This window comes from Chenopodium quinoa, unplaced genomic scaffold, assembly GCF_001683475.1.
Source record: "Chenopodium quinoa cultivar QQ74 unplaced genomic scaffold, ASM168347v1, whole genome shotgun sequence".
Classification (NCBI taxonomy): Eukaryota; Viridiplantae; Streptophyta; class Magnoliopsida; order Caryophyllales; family Amaranthaceae; genus Chenopodium; species Chenopodium quinoa.
The window spans coordinates 1-19,635 of NW_018744884.1; the positions used below are offsets into that span (position 1 = coordinate 1).

The window sequence follows — 19,635 nt, forward strand, 5'->3', positions numbered from 1 at the left end:
ATTAGTAATCACTATCAACAAGGCGATACTTGATTAAACAGTTAAATGAGAGTAATTAGAGGTTTGAAGACTTATAATACTTTGTATATATAAATTACATACTATATAATGAAATTTAAAAACCAGTAAAAAAAAAAATGGCAAAATCCAAAAACAAGAAAAAGAAGTTAAATAGGAGCACTTTGTATAAACTATAAAATGAAAAAAAATAAAGTCCAAAAATAGCAAAAAGAAACAAAAAAATGATCGGGTAAAGAATCGAACCTAGGATCAAAGAGAAATACAAGCTTTACTCAAGCCCATCAACCACCAGACCAAATGTTGTCTTTGTTATATAAGGTATACATGTAAGGTATTTATTCTTATTTACAGCATTTATTTAAGCTAACATAAATTAAATTTTTTTTTGGAAAAAATGGGGGGACAACCGTCCCCCCTTGTTCCTACATGGCTCCGCCCCTGGTAGAATGCGATGCATGGTTGCATATTGGCGAAGCAAGTTGCAAGTGCTGTTCCCAGGTGCGCTCATAGTTTTGGAATTACGTCTTTGTGGGCGCTCACAGACTCACAGTTCTAGCTTGTGTTATAAGCCTCTGACTGTTGTTTTCAACTTTAATTTGTTCAATATTACTACAAAGTAATAAGTCAATCATTTTGATTGGCAAATTTAATTAAGAAACAGTCAATCGTTTACATTTTGACCTTCAATCCTTGACTCCTTGTTCTAGAACAAAGATGAATAGATTAATGAAATTATTATTTCCGAGTAATCAAAGTGTAGCACTAGCATAGTAGCATGCATGGACTATGTGTTATTTGTGTATTCGGAGAAGTTTTGGTTGAAAGTTGGATGAGGCCGTAGGGTTGTGCTTGTGCAAGCCTATGGACCATGCATGTTATAAGATTTTTGTGTTAGGTTCAAGCAAATTGTACCTAAAACAAATCAAAAAAATGTTGTGATGTGCTAGGTTCGTGTCGATATTTTATAATAAATGGAGTTTATACGTAGTACAGTCCACACATGTCAAACCGTGCACGCATGCATGTAGGCTCGCTTTATATACATATTTTTTTAAGGGAGCTCACATGTATGACACGGTTCGACACAATATTAAATCAAGCAGAGTCAACTTATTATGCTTGTGTCAAAATTACTAAGCCGTTTGGTTGGGGGTATTCAACAAAGGGAAAGGGAATCAACTACCATGAATCCCTTTGTTGATGTTTGATAGACAAAATCAATCATTCCCTTTACCCCTCTCATTACCCCATTTTCCTCTACTCTCATTCCCCTCCCCCCCCCCCCAAAGTATCACTCAAACCCCCAAAATCCTCTTCAGCCAACTACCTTGACCAACTTTCTAACTACCTTGACCACCCTTGAAAACACCAACCGACCACCAACACCACCGCCCAACCACCGCAACTATCACCTAACCACCGAAACTACCGCCCCATACGCCTACAAAATCACCGCTCAGACGCCAAAAAACCGTCGGCGTGTTGACGCCACCACCCAGCCACCACCGAAACTACCCAAATCCATCGGAAAAAATACAATCTTCCCCCAAACTACCCAACTTCACTCGAAAAACCCTCAACCACCACATTCACTACCAATTACCCACGAAAATCATCACACCCACACACAAAAACCACCAAAAAACCCTAACCATCTCAATAAGAAACCATAACCACCCCATAAACAACCTCCAATTACCCAAAAAAACAACACATAACACTCTAAAAACATACAACCTTCTAGATCTACCAAAATATTACCTATAAAAAGAGAGAGGGATGAAATCCACCTTTACCCATGGAGTTGGTGTGGCGGACTGGCGGTAGATGAGGGAGGGGTGGCGGTGTTGCAGGGAAAGGGGAGTAGCGTCGCCGGAAGAGAGGTTGGGGGCCAATGAAGGGGGGTGGGGCCGTGGGCGAGCTCTGCACCGCAGGGGGTCGGAGGTGGGATCGGAGTTGGTTGTTGCCCTTGTTGGCTGTGCAATTATTTTCAAATTTCATTCCATTCTTTTGAAGTAAACAAAAAACCTATAATAAATGAGGGAATTGCTTTCCATTCCCACTATTTCCCTTTCTTTTAATCATTATCTTTTCCCTTTGCGAACCAAACGGCCCCTAAAGATTATGTACATGTAAGGTTCATGATATGGCTCACTGAAGTGCTCCTCATGCCTTGCTAAGCTAGCTAGCTTGTGCCCCAATTAGACCATTTTCATGGCATGTATGACTGACCCTTATGCTGCTTTGGGCCTTTGGCCCATATCCAACTATAGTTTTGACAATAATATTTATTAGGATCAGTCAAATGCAGGTGAACCTACATATATGAATCAATTATATATACAAGTCTAACATATTATACTAATTTGTTCGAAAGTATCGCATTGCCGGATTGCCCTAACTTCTCATTGTGAAAGATTATTCACCTTTAATTTATTTTGATTCTATCAAACTTTTTTTTCCCGGTCGATCTAATATGATGAAAACTTGTTTACAAACCTACTTAACATGTGTGATAATGTAGGTTCCTTCCCTAATACATCATCCACACCAACAAAACTAGTAATTTTTTTACGAGTCTTTTAAATAATCCATTGTAATTACTCGTATAAAGTTTTTTTTTTTTTTCACATTGATTGTTGATGTAGCTTTGCAGCTACTTCTATATACTTCGTAGTTGAGGAGTGAGGAGATGGAGAGATGATTCTTGATGGGGGTTCGACTCCTCACAGCCCCCTATTCATATAATAAGGTGGGGAGGCCCTCTCCCGTATTTTATTGTTTAAAAAAATAAAATAAAAAAATACTTCGTAGTTACTTTCTCAAGTAAACAATTGCAATAGAGAAAGCATAGCAGGGGAAGTGGACTAGTCACTAGTGGAGAAACGTGAAGAAGAAGGTGGTAAAGAATCTTAAGATACTAGTTCTTCGTGCAACAAACATGGTAAGAGTGCTGTTTGTCATTCCACAAAATTAACAACTACAACAAACTCCATTCAACATTTATGTAATGATGCCATCTGATCATTGTGCAACTATTTGTCTCAATTCCACAATTTAAGTAAATTGAGCCATTATTTGCACTCACAAACTACTATCCCATGACACGATACCCAGTAAAACCAATTGATAATACATTTTGCGCATCAACCCATTAATTCTATTCAAATATGATCATAATGTATAAAATATTCACATTATTCATCTACCTTCAAATATCAATGGAACAATAATTGCCTTTTTTAATCAAGCAAGGATTTCCTTTTATGTAACTAGCTTGTAAAATCCTCCCATATTCTCATGCGGAAATGTGGTGGAGTCATTACACACTCTAATTTTAATTAACTTTAAATTAATTCTATTGACGTTGATTAATTTTCTTAAACTCTTCGTAGTAGTATATAAATGCATGAAAACATCACATATGATCTTATCCTCTCAAACCCAAAATTTTACAATGTCTCACATTTTTTCAATTATCTTTCTTACACTCTTTCTTTCCTTACGTTACACCTCGGCAGTACAAAACCATAATCTTCATAGTAGTAACCAAGATAAACAAATTTACATTATTAGTATCCAAAACAACTTAAAACCCAATACATTTTCCAATGTTGAGGATTGGTACAAGTCCATTCTTAGTAGAATCAATTCTAATCCCAGTGATTCCTTGCTTCATGTTTACAACACCGTTTTCCATGGCTTCTCGGCCCGGCTTAGGGCCGAGCATGCCGACTCATTAAGAGCTCAAGTTGAAGTCATTTCTATCATTCCAGACATAGTCTACCAACCTCAAATAACAAGATCACCTCACTTCCTTGGCCTTGACTCGTACCATACCCGCTAGGGTTGCTAAAGGACTCCAACTTGGGGTCTAACGTCGTGGTTGGAGTCATTGACACGGGTATCAAGCCCGAGCACCCGAGCTTTGACGACAAAGGGATGGACAAGGTACCAGATCGCTTCAAGGGTGTATGTGATGGAGGGGTGGACTTCCCATCTTCCCTATGTAACAAAAAACTTGTTGGCGTACGATATTTCAATAGTGCAGCACGTAAAGGCGATCCTTTATCAGCTCGAGACGATTTTGGGCATGGGACTCATACGGCCTCCACAATTGCAGGCCGTACGAGTTCCAAAAATGTCTCCTTCATTGGGTACGCAGAAGGCCAAGCCACGGGGATAGCTCCCATGGCAAGGCTATCCATCTACAAGACGTGTTGGACGTTCGGGTGCACTGGGTCGGACGTACTAGCTGCCATGGATAAAGCCGTGGAGGACGACGTGGATGTCATCTCCCTCTCCTTAGGCCCCGTCGCGTCACGTGATTACACCACAGACCCTATTGCAATAGGCGCATTTGGTGCATTTCAAAAGGGGGTGTTTGTCTCAGTTGCAGCTGGAAATAGTGGACCTTTACCTGGACAAATTTCGGCTTCCGCCCCGTGGTACATCTCCGTCGGGGCTAGCACCATCGATAGAACATTCCCTGCTGATGTCATCCTTGACAATGGTGATGTTCTTTCAGGCAGCTCTCTCTACACAGGGGATCCACTACCAAAGAATAAAACATACCCTTTGGTACATTTTACATCTGATTATTCTATGGAACAATGTATGCCGGGGTCATTAGACAGTGTTGACGTAAAGGGTAAAATCGTAATTTGCTCACCAGGGCTAATCAACAAAGTTGAGAAAGGGGTGGTTGTGGGTAAAGCTGGTGGAGTGGGAGTTATTGTAGCTCTAAATGATCCTACATTAGGCGAAAACGATACACAAAAAAGCGACCCGTATACGATACCCGGATTAACCATACCTATTGGAGCAACTACAAAACTTTTGGATGATATCAGTAAGAAGAAGGTGAAAGAAGGGACCATTGTGTGTCGAGGGACACAAATAGGCGAAAAACCGGCTCCGGTGGTTGCCTCGTTTTCGTCTCGAGGACCAAATAATGTGTCTAAGTATGTACTAAAGCCTGACGTGATCGCGCCAGGGGTTGATATACTGGCTGCCTGGCCTGAAGGCGTACCGCCTTCTAGGTTGGAAGAGGACCAAAGGGTTACTCAGTATAATATCGCGTCAGGCACGTCTATGTCTTGCCCTCATGTCTCGGGTTTAGCCGCCTTGCTCAAGAGTGCTCACCCTGATTGGAACCCGGCTATGATCAAGTCCGCCTTGATGACCACGGCGTATATTGGTTACCATGAGATGAGCAAGATGGCTCAAAATCAAGATCAGGCGTCTTCTTATTGGGCTACTGGTGCAGGACATGTGAACCCCGAAAAGGCGAATGATCCCGGGCTAGTGTATGATATCAGTGAGGATGATTTCATTCAAAATCTATGTGCTTCAGGGTACAATGCGACTGAAATGAAGATCATTGTGAAAAAATCAATTATCTGCGATGAAAAATCGATGGTTAAGGAGTGGGACTTGAACTACCCTGCCTTGGTTGTGCCATCTGATGTTGAAGGTAAAGTGTTTAACAGGACTTTAACAAGTGTGAACGCTACTGCATCAACGTATACCGCGAAAGTTTCGAGTCCTGCAGGATTTAATGTGACTGTTAATCCTCCTGAATTAAGTTTCAAGAAGATTTGGGATAAGCAAAGTTTTTCTGTTACAATTTCGGCAGTGAAAGATCAAGGAATCACGCTAAATGAACAAACTTCTAGTTCAGTCACTTGGACTGATGGCAAACGTAGTGTAACCATACCTTTGATTATGGTATGAATATAGTATAATGTTTGTAGTTTATCAAAAATAATTATGTATTAAGTTTGTATAAGTATTACATATGGAATATATTATTGATATTATTAGTTTAATTATGATGGACTAACCGAGTACTCTGATCCACTAATTGTTGGTTTTGAGAGAAAATGCAGAGAATTATTTGAAAGTTAATTTGATAAAATTAATTCACCTGAAATCTGATTAGCTTTGACTTGAAATTTATGACTCATTATAAACTTTAAAATGATGCAAAGCAATAATTAAAAATTAACTAGACTTGAGTGACTGATACTGAATTTGCCTAAAATCAATTTGACTTTGCATTGATACTTAACAATTAGTATTAATAATTAACCATGCCCAATTCGATAATTAAACAAAGTTGACCTGCTTCCTTTTCATTATTCTTTTAAATTTTGATCTTTGACATGGTTGTGATGTCAGAAAATATTTACTTCGTAAGAAATAAAAATACAAAAACACACTTACATATTAATGAAAAAGTAAGATAGGAGAGGGTTGGAGTATATTTACTTTAATTTACTTTGATCCTAATCATATTCCCAACTCGTATCGGGTAAAAAAATATATTTGTTTTACACTTACTTCACTTACCAGTCTCCCGTCATTATCCTACGTACCCTCATTGACCACATATGATCATATCTCAAATACCCTATTTTGTAATTAGTAAATAACTCGTTATATTAAGTGTTGCGGGTTGTATTAGCTAGGGGTGAGCAAAAAATCAGGTATCTTGAATCGGAACCGAAATCTGTTAGGAACCGCAGGTTTCAGAACCATAACCTGTACAAGAGGTTCCGGTTCCGGGTAGCAAACTGGAGAACCTGTTGTAATAGGTTCCGGTTCTCAATTTTTTGGAATTGGAACCTGTAGGGTACCCTGTACCTGATAAAAGTATCACTTAATTTCAAATTATACACTAATTCTTACTAATTTTTAAATAATAAATATCAAAATTACAATTATAAAAATATATATATTAATACAGGGTACCCTGAATCGGAACCGGTCCGGTTCCCAATTTCCAGGAACCTGTTCAACAGGTTCCGGTTCCGGTTCTCATTTTGAGGAACCTGTTGCAACAGGTTCCGGTTCCGGTTCCTGGAATTTTTCAGGGTATCCTGTTATGCTCACCCCTAGTATTAGCCGATTTTACAAACTAGTTGCATTATTAGATGTTTTGAATATCTGATTTTAATAGTTGTTTTGTAATTATCGAATAAATAGTTATTATAAACTAATTGCCTTAGAGTAGATTGTAGATTTTATTAACTTGTTCATTATACTTTGTATATCTCTTGACTAGCTAATTGTATTATTTGTTTTTTTTTTTTGAAAAAAAAAATTGTCTAGTATATTTAACTGTTGGGAGGGGGGAAGCTGCACTAGGCAACTAGTATAGGGGAATGTTGTCATGGTGTTTTAAGTCCTTCATCACTTCTTTTTTGAACATCTTGTTTTAATTTTTTTTTAATGGTATCCATCTCATTACGTGGGACCTGTTCTCTTCAGCTTATTTTCAGTTCAATTCAGTTCCTAATTTCCTTCTCTCATAAAATATTCAGTCCAGCCCAGTTCAGTTCAGTTCAGCTCGGCCCAGTTCAGTTCAATTAAGTTAAGCTCAATTCAGTAAATCAGAACAGGCTCGTGGTTCCTATTTCTACTTTTCTATTTAACTCACCCACCTAAAACTTTATGCCGGTCAAATTGTACTTTTTAAAAAGGGTAGAGGACTAGAGAGACCATTTGTTAAGAACCCAAATCTCATAAAAAAGTACAAAAGAACTCTTATGAATAGTGTGATGACTTTTTTACCCTTAAAATTGCTTATTTACCCATATACCTTTTATGTCATATTAACTCTTATGCTTCCGTATTTATTTCTCTATGTTTCTTTAGTCTTTCTTCCCTTCCAACTTTCAACATTTTCCTCTCTTTTAAACCCCCTTTCTCTCTCCTTCCTCAATGTACTTCCCTACTCTCTTTCTCTCCTTCATTAAAGCAAATGAGCCTCCATTAAAGCACCTACCGAGTTAAGCCACATGAAGAAGAGGAAGAGGAAAAGGAGAAGGAGGAGGAGAAAATTGTTGAATTTAATGGCAAAACTATTTAATGTGAAAATAATCCTCTTCAAAGGGTGGGGAAATAGTCCGGATATAACCCACTTTGTTACTATTTTCTTTAAAACAAACAAACACACACACACACACAAACCCACTGAATTTAATTACCTAATCATCTAATTAGACATTTTTCTTTTGAATGTTTTTTCGTTAAATTTTTAGTTGTAACATTTTAACTTTCACGCTTGTCAATACATAATTTCAATCTCTTGTATCTCTAATTATAGACATATAAATAATCTAAAGATTAAATATTGAAAACACATATATAAATCGAAATGTTGAATCTAATACGATCCCACATGACTATTTTGTGCAACAAAAAAAGTCAATAAAAATAAAGATCAATTATTAAAAAAAATGAAAAATGCATATATTTTCAAGTGTTGCAACTAAAAGTGACGGATGATATATAATTGTATTTTATAACTCACAACAAAAGTCATATTACACCATAAAAAACTTACAACTAAAAAGTGAATAGTGTTTATATATTTTCAAGTGTTACATTTTTGTACCTATGCAAGGGTATGATTATCAAACAATTTATTTCATGTATATGCGTTCAAAAGCCTACCCAATAAGTTTAGTGTGTTATGACAAGCTATTACAACTCGACCATAAACATCGATTATGCTTAGGCTCCCCTAGTAGAGATAAAAGTTGACCCTAAATACATGAGGTAGATATTACAAGAATTGGACCCCATATTTTAGAAACCATAGGACCTCTAATGAAAAAAAACTGAACGAATCAATCCAATCAATATTTAAACAAAGCCATAAAAAAAAGCCCAACCCAAAAACCCAATAAATAAAGAAAATGGGTAAACCCCTAATCCCCAAACCCTAGCTCTAAAAACTGGTGATATTTAAGCCTCCACTTCCTCCATTTCCCATCTTCTAGCAGCTCCCACCACAGAGAGAGTGAGAGGAGAGAGAAACTCGCAGCAACAACAATGGTGTCTTTGAAGCTTCAAAAGCGGCTCGCCGCTGATATCCTCAAGTGCGGTCGTGGCAAGGTTTGGCTTGATCCTAATGAAGGCAATGAAATTTCCATGGCTAACTCTCGTACGTTCCTTCTCTCTCTTTATCCTTTGATTTCGATTGCTTTTCGTTTTTTTCTTTTCAATCGATTGTTAGATTTTGTAATTTTTTGATGATTATCTGAATTAGAACCCTAGAAATTGTTGCAATGGTTATATTTAGCGCTTTTTATGTGATTTTTTCTGGAAAATGGTGATCTTTTGATGTATCTTCGATCGAATTGTAGGAAGTTTTATGATGAGATTATAATTACTTTATTAAATTTATTGATCGATTTTGTTAGTGCTTAATTGTTACAGTTTCTAATCTAGAACTTGAAATTTGAACATATGAGCTTTGCAAATGACGAATTTTCTGCGTAAATTGGTTTTTAGTTTGAAGGAGGTATCTAGTTTTATCAATTGAAGTTATATATGTCTTATTATGCAATTTATACTGCTCTATGCTAGTAATTATTTTGCGAAATTAATTGGCATTGATATGGCTTTTATTATGCAATTGAAGATTTTTTGCTGTTTGATTTTTTTATATGGTTTTGTTTGTTGTTAGATGTGGCTGAATAGGTATTTATGTTTGATTGATTTGTTCAGGTCAAAACATCAGAAAGTTGGTTAAGGATGGTTTCATTATCAGGAAGCCTACCAAGATTCATTCAAGGTCTCGTGCTCGTCGTATGATGGAGGCAAAGAGGAAGGGTCGTCACTCAGGACACGGTATGCATATCATCAACCTGGATAGTGTTTTTGTCAAATTTTCTGCTGTTAAAGTTTGTTGGTGTGTATAATGAGTATTAAAGTTCCTCTCAATAAGTAGATTAGTTACAGGAATCAGAAGTGAAACCGTGATCACTTGAGAAGCATTCGACATATCTTGTGATCTTATCGGTCAAGTGTGTCTGCCCTGTTGGCATTTGAAAGAATGAGAACCATTTAGTTGATAATTGAGCTAAAGGTGATGATACTATTTAACTATGTGATGTTAAGCGTGATTTTGGTTCATTTTAGGTAAGCGTAAGGGTACCAGGGAGGCAAGGCTTCCAACCAAGATTTTGTGGATGAGGAGGTTGAGAGTTCTCAGGAGGTTGCTCCGTAAGTACCGAGAGTCAAAGAAAATTGACAAGCACATGTACCATGACATGTACATGAAGGTGAAGGGTAATGTGTTCAAAAACAAGCGTGTATTGATGGAAAGCATCCACAAGACCAAGGCTGAGAAGGCAAGAGACAAGACCTTGTCTGACCAATTTGAGGCTAAGCGTGCCAAGAACAAGGCTAGCAGGGAGAGGAAGTTGGCCCGAAGAGAGGAGCGTTTGGCTCTGGTAAATTCATATGCAAAATACACTCTTATATCTGATAAGAATTTTATGCAACTTATTTGAGATTTCTTGCTAGTTTATAATTTATGGTGTTCGTTTTTTCAGGGACCAAATGCTGAAGCACCCAAACAACCTGAAGCTGCTGCCGCTCCAGCAGCTGCTCCTAAGCCAACACAGTAAGTTGATTGTTGCAATATGTTTTCAAGAGTTTCTGTAATTGTACTAACAATTTGTTTCCAATTTATGTTAGATTATCTAACTCGAGACCTAATGTTTTACAGGGCCAAGAAAGCAAAGAAGTGAAGTGATAGTTTCAAGACCTGATGAGGAAACTTAGGGTGGTCTGTGGACCTTGTTATTTTGTTAGCATAGTATCTTTTTTTGCAGCTAATATGTTTTGTGGATCTTGTTATGTTATGACTGAGATAGAGTTGCTTGATAATCCTGATACTCAGGTTGAAATGTATTACTTTCTTTTCACATCTTAAATTGGTTTCATGTTATCAGCTGTTCAGGGTATATGATTTGGAGCGTCGTTTCTATTGCTATATACGTAGTAACTGGTAAATCTCAGGGAAATCCATATGGCTGTAACTATACCCTATGCAAAATATAGTGCGACTATACAAGCAATACTTTTGTCAAAGCTAAATCCTGTGATGAAAGTAAACTGCAGATCTATGATTATGGCTTGCTGTGTAGTTGTAGAATTTTAACTTTAGAGTAGGTCTTCTATAATATTTACATCTGTTTTTTTACTGAGAAGGCATATTACAATAATTTCTGAAATTATTAAAAGTGATGTTTACAATAATTTCTGAAATTATTAAAAGTGATGTAAAGTAATAGGGGATGTTTGGTGGTGGTAATTCAGAAAGACAAATGTAACTAAAAAGTCATAGACTACTGCCATGGTGTTTACCCTACTCTGGTCTCTAAACCCTTGAACCAATATTGACTACCGCCATGGTGTTCATCCTTGCCGTAAACCTTGACAACCGGGGCTGCTACCAGATGTACAAGCCAACACTTCTAGTTGTTAGTCACCACTCCAGTCATCATAACCTTAATAGATCTCGTAACGATTAGCTTCATTATCTCAACCCAATTACCATCATTGTAGGCGGTAAGATGTCACATCAAAAACCCATAATTACCCGATCTCCAAGTGGTAACTGTGGAGCCGTTATGGATGAATTTGACCATGTAAGCCTTATCGCAATGGTTTTGGATGTGATGACGAGTGTTGGTGGTGGTGGATTTTGATGTCGATGATGTAGCATCTTGCTGGATGTATGATAGATGGTAACAGTGGTGGTTGCAGAGACGGACGATAGTTGTAGTAGAGGACGTGTGGTAGTGAGGAAGGAGACTAGGGAAATTTAGAAGAAGGGCGTTTTTTCACTTGCACCAACACCATCAAGGACAATAACACTCCTTTCCTTGGGTGGATGGGCTTATAGCAAAAAATGTTGGGATAAGTGTTGGGAGGGTGATTTCAAGAGGTCAAATGGGTGGAGGCCGTGCCTATGGTGGATTGAAAAAGGCGGTGTTGTTGGTATGGCCATGTGTGGTGAAATGAAACAATCAAAACACGATCAAAGTGATGGCTGTAGTTAGTTGGTTAAAGAGGAGTTTCCAAGGGTGAGTTGTAGAGGTAAGTGGGAAAAATGTAGGGTAAATGGAATGTATTTGAATATAATGCCAAAAGAATCAAGGTGGTACGGAGTAGATGATTATTTTTTTATTAATTTAGAAAAGTATGAAAAAAGTTGCAGCTAAATTTACGTGGATTAAACTCGTTTTTATTAGGCAAGGCGTCATCAAAAATTCATCATCTGTTGTTTGTTTTCATCTTTCCAAATTTTGATCATTTATTGCTGCCTTGATAGTAGTTTCTCACATTCAAACCTTTAAAAACATTGTGGTTATTAAAAATAAAAAAATAAATCAAGAAAAACAAAATCCAAGGATTGATGAGTTTCAATCATTTATTTATAATAATATTCCACAAATAATGTGGTTTGATAAAAATCTGAACACTGAATAATTTAAAGCTGTAAAAATGGCCATCCAGCCATTTATTTGTAGTATTTGTAAGCACTTAATCACGTTCTTAAACCTTTCGTGACCAATATGACTGTTTCTAAGCATTTTGTCAGCCTTCTTGACCAAGATCATGCATGATCAATCTGAATCAAACACTCCAAGTGCCACGATGATAGTAGCCGTGCAACCTTTGCCTAAACATCACTCTCAACCCATATCTCACCACCCATGGCATCGACTAACCTGAATCCATAACCATAGCAATAGTTTATGTTAGAAAAGATTTTAAGAGTTTAAGAGGTCGTTCCTCCAATTTTAGAAATTGCAACACTTTGACTAACATGTTTGCCAACATACAACTTTAATGACTAATATTGTTTATAATCTATTAGCAATAAGTTATAATGAGTTCATACTAATTCAAGATTTTAATTGATAACTTTTAAAATGAGTGGTATACTGGAATAAGTTTGTACACAAACTTTTAAAAAAATCGGGTGTACAATAATTATTGTACATCCATTTTAAATCTCTCTTAAAGTGATCAAAAGTTACCCCTAAAATGAATAAAAGTTACCCTAATATGTATAAAAATAACCCAATACAAATAAAAATAATCTACCTTTTATTGGTAAAGAATCACATTTTAAATGACTAAAAATTCAATTATTAGTGATTGAAAGTAATTTTATCACCCTTATAAAAATTTTCTTGTTCGATTTATAAAAAAAATCATACATATAAAGTTACCCCAAAAAAGACAAAAAGTTACCCTAAATTGGCTTAAAGTTACCTCTATACTGCTCGATGTACACTAATATTAGTGTAAACCGGATGTGTACAAAAGTTTTTGAAGTTTGTATATGAATACAAAAGTCAAAATGTTGTACAAGTAATTATTTGAATCAGACGAAGCATATGACAACGATGAGTATGGCGACATGTAAATATGTAATCTCCCAGCAACTCTCATCAAGGTGCTTTAATTAAACCCAAAAAAAGTCATGGCAGAAAAATTAAAGTTTAAAGATGGTACCATTTGCAAATGGGAAGCCCATGTAAGACACTAGAATGTCGATTAGAAGTGTTTGGAAGATCAAACAGGCTTGGTATATCTTTTGGGTCGATCCACAACCAGAATCTTCAACCTGCAGCTTAAATATGTTAGCATAGGACTAAGAATGTTCTAACTTTGTGTAAAATACAATATTAGCATAGAATATTCAAGTCCTTCAGCCTTCACTTAATAAGTTAGATATGTAAAAGACCTTTCAAGTTTCTAGACTGAGTTCAGATTTGCAAATAATGTACCTTCCTATAATAAAAGCTGCTTCTAAAAAGAAAAAGACTAGACAAACAAGACGTAAACTCAACACATGCCATGTCACATATCCATGACTAGTAAAAATAAATACCTGCACTTTCAAGTAAAAATGAGTGTCACTTGATACCAAAAGGAATTTAGAAGGCCGCCAGGCTCTACGAGGGTTGGGTTTTACCACAGATGCTTTTACTAATATATGACCCTCCTTAGTGAATTTCACAGCATTACCCATTACAATCAGAATAACTTGCATTAGCCTTTCTATGTCCCCCAAAGCTTTGACAGGCAAATCAGGGGCTAAAACAAGAGAGAGTGATAATTTTTTCACTTCTGCTGCAACCTTATGACGTTAAAAACCTGAGACAAAAAAAATTGCATTACATTTCACTGGTGTAGATATTCAGTAAACTTGAAATCCAAAATGCACAGCTTTAATAGAACACCTGCTTTATGACCTCCGAAAGGTGGAAAGCCCTAATATTCAAAACAAGCATACCATCTTTCTCATTTTGTAACAGTGTTTCCACAGAAAAAGATGACAGATGTATTATCTTGAAGAAAAGATGACACATCACACAGAGGTATTTCCATTGGATTGAAATTTTCAGTCTTATAATCATCAGGATTGTGGAGAGCTTTCATGATGCCCCATAACCCACCTCCTTACAAGAAAGTTGCTCCTTAAGATGATACCTTGCCATAAATGAATCTTCGATAGTTGAAGCATGACCAAGTGCAACTGATACCTGAGACAGCACAAGAAATTGGAATCCTATGATCAAATTTCAGCTTTTCTGGATCCACAAGAATGATCAAAATTCAGTAAGCATACAAGCCATGATGCCTGGAACGTGAACTGTTTGATGGAGATAGAAAAACGTAGAACGTGGTAGCCTGACAGGGTGGGTAGCTATTACTACTTAAAGAGTCAAATATTGTTGCCTGTATATTGTGTTAGTGAGCTAGCAGAGAGACTCTGGACTGTGTTTAAGCACATGTTTTGGTATAAATTCGGGAAATGAAAAACATGTAAGGAATGAAACATACAAGAGGGGAAAGGATGATGTTAAGATTGTTGGCTGTTACCATACTAGTTGTTTCATATAGCTAAGTCCCTTTGTATCAAATTAAGGATTACGAAATGTAACCATTTTGTTACAATAGGGTTTGAAAAGAGTAACAAATGGGTGGTAAGACTGGTAACAGTAGGTAATGGATACGGTTCAATGATTTTGTTTGACAATGAATCACCATACCAAAAAAGTGGTTAGACTTAAAAATTATTACTGGTAAAATATCATTACATAAACTGACACACGTATAGTATCTAATGAGTCTTTTAGAAGTCTAATTACCAATATACTTCCCATTCACCAGTCTTCTCACAGGGTAGGCAATTGAAATGCTGACAGTGCATGAAACAAAGCACGGAAATAATAAAGACATAACGAGTTGAAAGAAACGATATTGACCATATAATAAACACATTATTTAAAAAAATCATTTTAATAGAACTAAGTATTAGGTGTATCATGCCTCAGCCTAACAAGGTTTGCAGAAGAGGGAAAACTAGTTCTACAAAGTAAAAGAACAATTACCACTGAAAAACTTGCAAAAATACCATGTTTCTGTATAGATCCCAAATATAAGATAGATAAACCACTTAGAGTAGAACTTATGAAAGCATGACCAAATACAATCTCACATGTGTGAAGACTTGCAGTACCATGGTTTATAATAAGAATCAGTGAATGGATATTTGAAAGAATTGGAACCAACAAACTGCTTATGAAACTAGGCTGTCTACTGCAAAATTTTTACTTACTACTCACAGTAAAAGATAACGAGCACAAAACAAAAGAGAAGCATAGATAATCACCAACCTGTTTTACAACAGCTCCCAGAAGTTCCAGTTCATACTTACGGAACTTCCTGATATTATCTGGAGGGAGAACCAGAACCATCACTGCATAGCTCATCACACAAGCATTAAGTGAGTCATCCGATTCAGAGAATGAAAGAGGTACTCTTATGGCCACAGCCTCAAACTTCATGGCTCTCTTGGTGCATTTATTTGCCCTCACCAAGGGACAGGTGTACGGTATCCTCACGGCCCCAACAGCATTAATGATTTTGGAAACAAAAGGAAGGTTCATAGGCACAACAGAACCAACAGAATATACGTGGTTCAAAGAGTGAGAAAGCTGCAGGCTTTTATTAGTGTGCGATGGAAACCAAAATGAACATTCCTCCAAGTCGAAAATCTTTCCCAGCCCAACAAGAGTTGACTCAACAATGTCGTACCCATAAACGGTGCTTCGAATAACATCTATTAGGTTTACAATGGATCTTCTTGTTGCTACTTTACGAAGCAGAAGGCTTTTTTTTCTACTGAGATCATCAACCCTGTTCTCGAGAAGATGTACATTTTCTCTTATTCTTAAAAATTTTGGTGTCACAAAATACATAACCACAACTGTCAACCATGATGCCACAGCAGCACAAACTTGCACAATCTTTATCACCAAAGCAGAAGTTTCTGAGTACTTATAGTACCGAGAGTATCTCCACAAGTCAGTCAAATAACTTACCCCACAGAGAATGGAGAAAGTTCCAAAATAAATGATTGCCAATTTGCTAGGAAAAACTTTATACATTCGGATGAAATAGATAAGTTCCAATGGAATAACAAAGTGCATAAATGCGGTTGATGCATCACAAAAATGCTGAAGTTGCACCATAAAGTCGTCAGTTGACCATTCATCAATGCAATTACTGTACTTCATTGCTACAAAAGGGCCACTGAACCTGAAAATTTGTGGGAGTGGGGATTCGTAAGTATCACAAGACTCACATCATCCAGAAGAAAAAAAAATTACCAGAAAGAAAGGACTAAGGAATAGAATTACATATATAAATGATATATGTGAAACCAAATCACTTGTTCTTTGCAGTGGATGACTAAGTATGTAAACAAAGCTGAAATATATTCGTATAAATTGTATTGATAATGGGTATGGCCAGATTGACCACAGCTCTTGGCTAGATAGCTGCCTTTCTGTGACTAGCCATTTTATAAAATCCATACCCGAGTAATGTTGGACCTTAATGTCAATTTTGATTCCTAACACCTTAATCTTTCTTTAAAAAATGTTATATGCTTGATACACAAGATTATATATCAAAAAAATAGTGATGAGTTTGTATGTAATTTACTTAGAACGCCCTATGCAAACATCAACAGCCCAAAATGAAGTGTCAAAGTGTCCTACTCCAACTCATATCTGAGTCTCAAGGATTTGACACGAGTTCTTGACGTGAATGAAAAGTCTGGGTCACATAAGTATCATCTACATCTATCTAGAAGTGTGAGCATGAGTAAAACTTGAAAATGCCAGTTAACATATATTACCATAAACAATAGCATAAGAATTCCCAAAGAAAAAACATTCAAATAAATAAACCTCTTCCTTTGTTCAGATACCAGATAGATCCAAAAAAAAGAACCCTCATGTATACACGAAATGTTGATCTATATATAGAGTTCATAATTTCATATTAGATAGACTTAGGGCCTGTTCTGATACGATTATTTTCAGTTCAGTTCAGTTCAGCTCTAATAAGTTCAGTTCATTTCAGTTCAGCTCTAATAAGTTCACTTCAGTTAAGTTCAGCTCCTAATTTCTTTCTCTTATAAAATATTCATTTCAGTTCAGCTCTAATAAGTTCAGTTCAGTTCAGCTCTAATCAGTTCAGTTCAGTTCAGTTCAGTCAATGAGAACAGGCCCTTAGCCTTTCCGATTTACTGAAAACAACTGAATTGATTGGGCTGAACTGAACTGAAATAAATTGTTTATGGGAAAAGGAAATTAGGAACTGAACTGATTGGAGCTAAGCTAAACTGAAATTAAGCTCAACAGAACAGGCCCTTAGATTACTAGTATTAATTTCCAAATCTATCCCATAAATCAGGTTTCTGGTATAGAAGACATATTTTTCGGCTCCAATTTACTTTGCCTTCAATAAAACTAGTTGAAAACTATCTGCCATTATGAAGTGTGATCTCACAATCCAACTCAAACACCCTCACAAGTTATTACAAGTTCAGTACAACCTAAAAAGACAAAATGTATTGTTCATCCTTACACACATAAACTTGTAATGATTGCATCAGATTAAAAATAATTAGAGCCAGTATGGACATCAAATCAAAAAAACCAGAACTAAACCAATATGTTCAGTTGACAGCACTATAACTAATCAGAAAATTCTTCTGACCAAAACACATGTATGCAATTTGCTCTTCATATTCTAATACACTCTGTTATTTTATTGATGCACCCACATTCCTTTTTGAGATATTTTCATTTGATGTACCACTTCTACCTGATTCTATTTTTGGCACACAACTTAACATCTCATCCCCCTTATCCCACAATATTTACACCTTTTCACTCTTTTAGTTAATTTACCTTTTTTTTTTATGCCCACCAACCTTTTACTCCATCTCTCTTGCTTTATTAATCTTTTTCTACATTCACTCGCTTCTGGTTAACAAGAGTTTCCGTAATTGGTTACAAAAAAAAAAAAAAAAAAAAAAAATATGAAGTATGATAGTTTCTATAGCTTGAACAATATATGACACATGCATATAATGTTTTCCCCTCGACATTAGAGTTTCCTATCACCATTTTCCCTTCACAAAACCTAGCAAATATGAAGAGAGCTCATTCTTCATAAATTCTATTTCCAAAATGCTAACAACTAGTGCAGTGATCGAATTGTATTGACTTTATACATATATCTAAACAACTTATATTCCTCTTTAAGAAAATCAAATCATTTAAGCATGAAGCAATAAATTCAACCTTTAACAAGTAATAAAGATTAATCCAAATAAAAAATTATAGTTAAAAAAACAGGGAAAAAGGTTGTCATCCATATCCACATATATTAATCTTGCATAGGATACTGTTAAAACTAGCAAAACGCTTGGTGGGGTATGGTTATATCGGATTCGGGTCATTTCCAACTTCCAAGTTGAGACTTCTTATGTTGTGGGTTAACAACCCTTCACCACAACCAAAAAATTTTAGTTATGGGTCAGCTAGTAGTAGAATTAAGGGTGTTTTCATCTTTATATATGGCAAAGTTAAATGTTCATTTTTAGATTAGTTTTTAAAACAAAGATACTCTTTCCATTCCCAAAAGTTCTCTAAGAATGTATGGAAAAAATTAGTAGCTATAAGAAAACTGTGAATAAAGTAAGAGAGATGGGTAAAACGATTGGGGTAAGCAAAAAAATTGATAAAGCAAAAGAGTGCAAAAGGGTGTAAATAGTATGAGACAGATAAGACAGATGGGCTAAGATAGTAGAAGGGGTTTTCCAATAAAGGGATAAACTAGAAGTGAGTCTAAGTTTGTAAAACGGCTCAAAGTGACTAAGCAAGTCGAACTGTTAAAAACAAAGGAAGTATATATAAAATGAATGTATTAATGATACTAATAATTAGAGCAAAATATTTGAACAATGAGTTTACAATTACCAAGTACAATGATTATCAAAATGCAAGTATAAAAGAATGGAGCAACAACCCAAAAATTAACATCCTAACTCATCCTTATTAAACAAGAGGACATGAAAATACAATACGTAGTACAATCATTTTTATTGCACTTATTTAGTTTTGTAACTCGCCTTTTTCCCCAAATATAAGCTCCATTTACCCAAAATTTTGTCCATACATAAAAGTCTCATTTCACCATTATAATATATGTTTATTTTAGATTCACCTTCCTAAAACCATCTGAAAAGGCAAATTACACTTTTATTTGGGGACAAAGGGACAAGATTGTTTCGTGGGAGTCTGAGAAGTTCTTATTCTACAAATTCTACCACGGAACCCAACGAGTAAAATTGGTCTTGCTGATATTCAATTTTTAGAGTTTGGTCATATATAGATTTTATATCCTTAATTTGTGTTCAAACCCAAT

The 19,635-nt window shown here is 36.0% G+C and overlaps 3 protein-coding genes and 1 long non-coding RNA gene across 4 annotated transcripts; 2 read left to right on the forward strand and 2 right to left on the reverse strand.

Annotated features, from left to right (window-relative positions):
- The first annotated feature begins 3,963 nt into the window (after positions 1-3,963).
- LOC110705892 (subtilisin-like protease SBT1.8) lies at positions 3,964-5,757 on the forward strand. The gene has a single exon (XM_021883811.1). It carries the CDS (start codon positions 3,964-3,966, stop codon positions 5,755-5,757), a length of 1,794 nt encoding a protein of 597 aa, XP_021739503.1.
- Positions 5,758-8,766: 3,009 nt separating this feature from the next.
- LOC110705894 (60S ribosomal protein L19-3-like) lies at positions 8,767-10,816 on the forward strand. Its single transcript, XM_021883813.1, has 5 exons — positions 8,767-8,977; positions 9,544-9,666; positions 9,958-10,271; positions 10,374-10,444; positions 10,550-10,816. Exons 1-5 carry the CDS (start codon positions 8,866-8,868, stop codon positions 10,569-10,571), a joined length of 642 nt encoding a protein of 213 aa, XP_021739505.1. The 5' UTR covers positions 8,767-8,865; the 3' UTR covers positions 10,572-10,816.
- A 2,629-nt stretch (positions 10,817-13,445) lies between these two features.
- On the reverse strand, positions 13,446-14,174 carry LOC110705895. The gene is made up of 3 exons (XR_002508135.1): positions 14,085-14,174; positions 13,733-13,998; positions 13,446-13,465 (listed from the first exon to the last, which is right to left on the reverse strand). It is a non-coding gene; the product is annotated as an uncharacterized LOC110705895 (long non-coding RNA).
- Positions 14,175-14,279: 105 nt separating this feature from the next.
- Positions 14,280-16,470, reverse strand: LOC110705893 (probable ethylene response sensor 2). Its single transcript, XM_021883812.1, has 2 exons — positions 15,525-16,470; positions 14,280-14,387 (listed from the first exon to the last, which is right to left on the reverse strand). Exons 1-2 carry the CDS (start codon positions 16,425-16,427, stop codon positions 14,280-14,282), a joined length of 1,011 nt encoding a protein of 336 aa, XP_021739504.1. The 5' UTR covers positions 16,428-16,470.
- Between the last annotated feature and the right edge of the window lie 3,165 nt (positions 16,471-19,635).